Source organism: Sinocyclocheilus grahami, unplaced genomic scaffold (genome assembly GCF_001515645.1).
Source record: "Sinocyclocheilus grahami isolate Dianchi unplaced genomic scaffold, SAMN03320097.WGS_v1.1 scaffold1320.1, whole genome shotgun sequence".
NCBI lineage: Eukaryota > Metazoa > Chordata > Actinopteri > Cypriniformes > Cyprinidae > Sinocyclocheilus > Sinocyclocheilus grahami.
Genome location: NW_015506499.1, coordinates 63225 through 71318, shown reverse-complemented (window position 1 = coordinate 71318; position 8094 = coordinate 63225). Strand labels below are relative to the sequence as shown.

The following is an 8094-nucleotide window of genomic DNA, read 5'->3' as shown; positions in this document are numbered from 1 at the left end:
CACGATATCGTACATGTCGGCGACCTGGTGGTTTCCCAGTTATCGACTGGACCTGGTAGACAGTTTCAGTGGCGGTAGCTTGTAACTTGAGCTGGCGGCAGAGGTTTCTGGAGATGAAGTTTCCTGCTGACCCGAAGTCGAAAAGGGCCGATACTGAAAAGAGACATCAGAGGCAGTAAGCATTACACAGGTAGTGAGTGGTTCCATCTTAACGATATCAGGCTGAATCACACTCACCACAGGACGTGGAGGGCGAAGGGGGCATGACAAGATCAGATGCCCCTGACCTCCACAGTACAAACAGAGACCCCGGGACAGCCTTCTCTGCCGCTCAGCAGAAGATAATCGTTGCTTCTCCACGATCATGGGTTCTGGTGCTTGTTCTGGAGGGTAACCGGGCTCTGGTCGGCAGAGGGAGGAGGCTGTGGCGGGGACTGGTGTTGCTGCTAAACAGGACTGCATGCGGTTTGAACAACGGACAGACAATTGAATGAATTTTTCCAATCCAAATGAATTATATGCAGCGAGCTGTAACCGCAGCTGGGGCTCCAGCCCCTCCCTGTAAGTAGTCAGCTGCGATCTCTCATTCCATCCACTTGCTGCTGCGAGAGTTCTGAACTTCAGCGAGTATTCGGCAATTGACATGGTTCCCTGCTGCAAATGGTAGAGTTGCTCTCCCACGGCGGTATCTCCGTCTGTCCTTCCAAACACCTCGCGAAAATTGCAGTGCAGGTCCTGTTAGCAGGGAGATAATAAAGGCAATTTTAGCAGTGTCAGTGGGATATGATTGCGGTTGCATTTCAAAAGTGAGGTTACACTGGAGGAGAAATCCGTTGCAATCCTCCGCCGAACCAGAGTAGGGCGCAGGTCGGGCCATGGGACTGGCGCTGATGTTAGGCGAAGAAGTGCTGGTTGGCATGGATGAGGTGATGGGTGGTGATGCCGGTGAATGGCATAGCACTCGTTGTAGTGAGTCCACAAGCTCCTGGAATGGATCGGGGTTACTCATCTGTGCCGTCGGTGTTGGTCCGAGAAGTGTTGAAGTGGGGCAAGGATTGCTTCCCAGTCTGCTTCTCCGTGACTCCATCACCAGCCAAGAAACTCAGGGAGGTCTTCTGTAACAGAAGAGGTCTGACGCAACAGGTTAGTATAAATCAAATAGGTTTATTGGGTCACAGAGAGTACTGAGGTAGGGTTCAGAGGATGTGATGGTGAGGGAATAGTTCAAAGGATATGATGAGCGGGGTAATCCGGGTCTTTGGCTGTACAGGAGCTGGAATGCAGGCAGGAGGAGCACACACCTCAGCAATCCGGGAACTAGGAGGAACAGGAGACACTTGGAGACGAGGAGGAACACAGGAGGTAAGTAATGCAGGAAGTATTCAAATGGAAGTAGTAGCAAAGTCATTGAGTCCTGTACGTGTATACAAGACCGGACAGTGAGGGTGTCTGAGGTGTGTGCTTTCATGCAGGCTGGTAATGAGGTGCTTGATTGGTGACAGGTGCAGGTGCTCAGAACTCAGGTGAGAGGGATCGTTGTGATTGGGTGGTGGTGGAGCCTGGCCGATCTGTTACAACACCATGAAAAGGTGAAATGAACTCATATTTAAGAGCAATAAATTCACTTTTCTGCAGCACCACACGGTCTTTCAGGAGCCATTTGATGATGTCACAGACTGCTGTATGACTATCAGATTGTATTTAATTTCAGAATGGCTTCTTGTTCCTGTTACACCGAATGATCTCTGACAAACTGCATTTTGGGGACAAAAGTCCCCTGGTTATTTCATAACTTTAAAAAAAACTTTTAACATAACACAGCCAACGCTTATTTGAAAATGCCAAAACAACCAATGTATTTTTTAAGTTGGTATTCTATATGTTTATTTAAAGATGTAATGGTAAAAGCAAAGTCTGGACCATTACACTGAATGACAATTACTCACTTTGGTGAAAATAAAATGTCAAAATATGGGGGAAATAATGTTCCAAAGTTATTTGAAATATGAAAGTAGACCCTTTGCTTGCATTTAACATGTATTGTTATGTATATAAAATTACTTTTGTAAACTTAAAACATATAATAAAATGTATATAAAAAATAAATTACTATATACATCCAGGGAGAGAACCTAATTCCTATGTGTCCTAATTCAATTCCATCCAGAATAACCTCAAATGACCTTCATTATGCATATAGATATTAAACAGAGTACATGCATATTTGCAAACATGTACATATACACACACAAGCATATATAATATTACATTATCTATATATATTGATCATCTTTGTAAACGTAATTTTATGCGGACACCAAAATGGTGACGTCTCGTCTTTGACCCAAAAATATTTTTAGTTCATTATGAAAGGGGCAAAAAAGATTAGTCATTAATGGAAAACACTGGATATAAGAAAATTATTGACTAACAGAACCGGTGATGTCAGCTTGAGGACCAGCTTGAGCTTTTTTCATAATTGTATTGTCTTTTATTGTTGTTTCAGCAGAGTGGAGGGAGTCTCACGCTTACAGTTTAGACCCTCGGCCTCTTGTTCGACCAGCAGTTTCACTCCCATTAGAGCATCCCTGAATAGATGCACCCGATCAGTGAATGCTGAACTACAGAGAGTCAAAGACCAGCACAAAACCAGCATGAGGAGCAAGTATGAGAGATTATTTGAGGGACTGAAACTCCAGGAGAATGAAAGCGTCCTGAACAGCATCTACACACAGCTCTACATCATTGAGGGAGAGAGAGAAGGAGTGAATGAAGAACATGGTGATTCATCAGAGGAAAGTCTACAGCTTCATTCATCTGAGCGTTCAGGAGTTTCTAGCTGCTTTCTATGTATTTTACTACCATATAAATACAACTATGGAGAAGCTGAAGAATTTTGCTTCATTGCAAAATTTGCTCAAAGGTGCAGTAGATGAAGCCCTTGAGAGTGAGAATGGACGTCTGGATCTGTTCCTGCGGTTCCTGCTGGGCGTCTCACTGGAGTCCAATCAGAGACTCTTACAGGATCTACTGACACACACAGAGAACAGCTCAGAGAGCATCAGGAGAACCACACAGTACATTAAAGAGATGATCAAAGATGGACATGGACTCTCCACTGAAAGATCCATCAATCTGTTCCTCTGTCTGCTGGAAGTGAAAGATCAGACTCTGTCCAGAGAGATTCAGGAGTTTGTGAAGTCAGACAAGCACTCAGAGAAGAAACTCTCTCCTGCTCACTGCTCAACAATCACTTACATGCTTCAGATGTCAGAGGAGCCGCTGGATGAGCTGGACCTCAAGAAATACAACACATCAGATGAGGGCAGAAGAAGACTGGTACCAGCCGTGATCAACTGCAGAAAAGCTCTGTGAGTGTTTAATTATTAGCAAATGAATAATCATGTTTAAAGAAGACCTATTATAAGCCACGTTGAGTATGTTTCAGAAATATTATGCTTAATCCCATAACCATGTTAGATTTTTGGTGGAAACGTCTCAGGTTACGTATGTAACCATGGTTCCCTGAGAAGGGAACGAGACACTGCGTTCTCTATGGGTCGCTATGGGGAATGCCTTCAGCGTGACCCGTGTCTGAAGCATACATCTAAAAACAACAATATCATTGGCCGGCGACAGCCTATGACATCATTACCCTGTGCGATCACAGTATAAAAGGGCGCCGGGATAACACATCATCCGCTTCTTCATCTGAAGCTTTTTTCCGCAGCATGGCAAGGAAACTAGAGGACGCAGTGTCTCGTTCCCTACTCAGGGAACCATGGTTACATACGTAACCTGAGATGTTCCCTTTCGAGGGAACTTCGAACTGCATCCTCTATGGGTCGCTATGGGGAACAGTATACCCATGCCACCATGCTGAGGGGAGTGCATGCCAGAAAACGATGGCGAGCACTACGTACCAACTCTTACCATAGCCATGGGAGTTGCCCCAAAGGATGTCTTGACGGCAGTCAGTGACATTATCCCCTTTGTCCAAGGGCCTGAGCTGCATACCCTAAAAGAAATTACCTGTTAAGGGCTGGGCTAGGAAGCCCAAGCCTAGAGCAGAGCTCAAGGCTTGGAATCAGAAGAAAAAGATTACTTTAAGGGGATACGGCCAGGTGTCTAAAAAACCACACCAGACCCTGGCCTGTCAACCAGGGGGGCTACCACCGGTTCTGAATAAACCTGCTCAAAGAACTGACTCGACAGATCTTAGGTAGCAACACCCTGCTCAGAAATGTATCAACAGAGATACATTATTTGAGTGGAGCCCAAGGCGAAAACCGGGGCCTAAGCCAACTCAGAGAAAGGGAACGAGACTGACAGCACGTAACCCTTACCATACAGGATTTTAGAAAGTGCGCAGAATGCCTGGGGTGCACACTTACCACAATGTGGATTTTAGAAAGTGCACAGAGCTTAGCATGTGCACTTACCATAGCATGGATTTAGAAACACCATTGCTTAAAGGGTTAGTTCACCCACAAATTTTAATTAGCCTGTGTTTTACTCACCCTTAAAGCATCCTAGGTGTATGTGACTTTCTTCTTTCAGACGAATCCAATCGGAGTTATATTAAAAACTGTCCTGGCTATTCCAAGCCTTTCAATGGGGGTTGGTTGTCAACAGTTCAGAGGACGTGAAATAAAGTGCAGGGGGGCTACCACCGGTTCTGAATAAACCTGCTCAAAGAACTGACTCGACAGATCTTAGGTAGCAACACCCTGCTCAGAAATGTATCAACAGAGATACATTATTTGAGTGGAGCCCAAGGCGAAAACCGGGGCCTAAGCCAACTCAGAGAAAGGGAACGAGACTGACAGCACGTAACCCTTACCATACAGGATTTTAGAAAGTGCGCAGAATGCCTGGGGTGCACACTTACCACAATGTGGATTTTAGAAAGTGCACAGAGCTTAGCATGTGCACTTACCATAGCATGGATTTAGAAACACCATTGCTTAAAGGGTTAGTTCACCCACAAATTTTAATTAGCCTGTGTTTTACTCACCCTTAAAGCATCCTAGGTGTATGTGACTTTCTTCTTTCAGACGAATCCAATCGGAGTTATATTAAAAACTGTCCTGGCTATTCCAAGCCTTTCAATGGGGGTTGGTTGTCAACAGTTCAGAGGACGTGAAATAAAGTGCACGCATCCGTAATATAACGTCCCTTACACGGCTCTGGGGGGTGAATAAAGGCCTCCTATAGCGAATCCATGCATTTTTGTAAGAAAAATATCCATATTTCAAACGTAATAAACACTTTTTTTCTCACTTCCGCTGACTGGTGTACGCACATTTATGGACATTTATGCAGTAAGTATTTAATCTGTAAAACCGTAAAATGACACTAAATACACAGATATATGGAGAGGATCCTCTGAGGTTCATAATTCAAAACTCAAAACTCTCAGGTTCATAATTTAAAACTCAGCAAAACATTGCTACATTTTTCAATGTGTGAATATTTGAAGCAAAGAAACAGTCAAGAGCTCATCTGATCTCTGTGACAAGCCTTTCAATGGGGGTTGGTTGTCAACAGTTCAGAGGACGTGAAATAAAGTGCACGCATCCGTAATATAACGTCCCTTACACGGCTCTGGGGGGTGAATAAAGGCCTCCTATAGCGAATCCATGCATTTTTGTAAGAAAAATATCCATATTTCAAACGTAATAAACACTTTTTTTCTCACTTCCGCTGACTGGTGTACGCACATTTATGGACATTTATGCAGTAAGTATTTAATCTGTAAAACCGTAAAATGACACTAAATACACAGATATATGGAGAGGATCCTCTGAGGTTCATAATTCAAAACTCAAAACTCTCAGGTTCATAATTTAAAACTCAGCAAAACATTGCTACATTTTTCAATGTGTGAATATTTGAAGCAAAGAAACAGTCAAGAGCTCATCTGATCTCTGATTTTAATGAACCAGAATGATAAAATTATGATGTAATGTGATTCAGGCTGGAATGTTAAAACTATTTAGTTCCAGGTTCCTAAGAACAGACATTTCATTATTTTATTTGTTAATATTTCATCTCTTCTAGTCTTGCTGGCTGTAATCTCACTGCTCAGTGTTGTGAGAGTTTGTCATCAGCTCTACAATCCTCAAACTCTGTACTGACAGAGCTGGACCTGAGTAACAATGACCTGCAGGATTCAGGAGTGAAGCTGCTCTCTAATGGACTGAAGAGTCCAAACTGTCAGCTGCAGATACTAAGGTTTGAATTTCACATTCATTTTTATTAATTTGTTTTAAAGAATTAACTAATGTCAAGTCACTTTTCACAGTCCAAAGATTTTCTAAACTGCTTTACTGAATATTGTTCCTTAATTTTTTTAAGTCAGAGTGAGCAGCCAAACGTAAAAAAACATTGTAAGATGTTTCTAGAGAAGAGAAAAAGGAGCCAGTTGTCTTCTTACATCACAATAATTGTACATCTATGTTAAATATGATCTAGTTACATTGTGTGTTTGTATGCACGAGAGATAATTAAGTCTATTGAATAAATTATGTTTTCATTCATTTAAACAATGTTTAGTGTAGTTACTAAAGTCCATCCTGAATTGACTAGAGATGCAGTCGGCAGTCAGTGACGTGTATCTCACTGTCTGGCTGCTGGAGTTTAGAGTTGTTCAGCAACATGAGGCTGGGGCTGAACAGGAGCTGATACAGCTTCACATGCACTTATCTCTTCACAACAACACACTGCTCTGCTCTATTCTGTAGGTTGTCTGGCTGTATGGTGACAGAGGAAGGCTTTGGTTATTTGTCTTCAGCTCTGAGTTCAAACCCCTCACACCTGAGAGAGCTGGATCTGAGCTACAATCACCCAGGACACTCAGGAGTCCAGCTGCTCAAATACAAGCTGGAGGATCCCAACTATAAACTGCAGATATTCAAGTATGTCAAACACTAATACTGACATACTGAATGTGTGTGAATGATGCAGATGTACAGTAATGTGTGTTTTTGTGTTTATAGTGTGGATCATGGAGGAGAGATCATGATGACAGCAGGACCACGAAAGTGTAGGTCTACACGCACACACACACACACACTCACCTGTTTTGTTGCTCTATATGTTTCTTTCTTCTTGTGTTCAGATGCCTGTGATCTCACACTGGATCCAAACACAGTAAACACTCGTCTCATTCTGTCTAATGAGAACAGCAAAGTGGCACACGAGGGAGAGAAACAGCCATATCCTGATCATCCAGAGAGATTTGATGAGTGTCATCAGGTTCTGTGTGTTGAGAGTCTGACTGGACGCTGTTACTGGGAGGCTGAATGGAGTGGACGTGTTAAAATATCAGTGTCATATAAAGGAATCAGCAGGAAAGGAGAGAGAGATGACTGTATATTTGGATACAACAACAAATCCTGGAGTCTGATCTGTTCTGTTAACAGATTCACTGTCTGGCACAATAAGAACAGCACTGATATACCTGCCCCATCATCCTCTAAGAGAGCAGGAGTGTATGTGGACGTGTCGGCCGGCACTCTGTCCTTCTACAGCATCTCTGACACACACACACTCACACACTTACACACATTCAACACCACATTCACTGAACCCCTCTGTGCTGGATTTAGGGCTTATCCTGATTCCTCAGTGTCTCTGTGTGATTAAACAATCGAGAGACTCTCTGTAAATCCTCTTTCTGATGTTCACATGCACACAAACCCATCAAATCTCACATCATTACATTTGTATTAATTCAATTTTTTTATTAATATTTTTCATTATCATCCAGAAGTTATGAATCTTGATCAGACACACATACTGTTCTGAATCTTTAATAAACGGAGTAATACGTTTCATTTAATATTTATATTGTAAACAGATCATCAAATTTAATAAAAGTACATTTATGACCCATTTAACTCTTTCCCCACCATTGACGGAATGTTCCGGCTTTCTGTGTTTTCACTATTATATGGTACGAGAAGGGGCGTTTCCTCCAAGGAGGCAAGGGAGGCAGTGTCTCCTCAAAATAATGGATGAGAAAAAAACATTTGTGGTACAAAAATAAAACAACGCCCATATTACAAAGTATAACATTAAAAAGTGTAT

General features: G+C 42.5%; 1 protein-coding gene across 1 annotated transcript; it reads left to right on the top strand.

Moving 5' to 3' along the window:
- Positions 1-2800: 2800 nt before the first annotated feature.
- LOC107569164 (uncharacterized) lies at positions 2801-7845 on the top strand. Its single transcript, XM_016255177.1, has 5 exons — positions 2801-3371; positions 6064-6090; positions 6747-6920; positions 7002-7048; positions 7124-7845. Exons 1-5 carry the CDS (start codon positions 2878-2880, stop codon positions 7648-7650), a joined length of 1269 nt encoding a protein of 422 aa, XP_016110663.1. The 5' UTR covers positions 2801-2877; the 3' UTR covers positions 7651-7845.
- Positions 7846-8094: the final 249 nt, after the last annotated feature.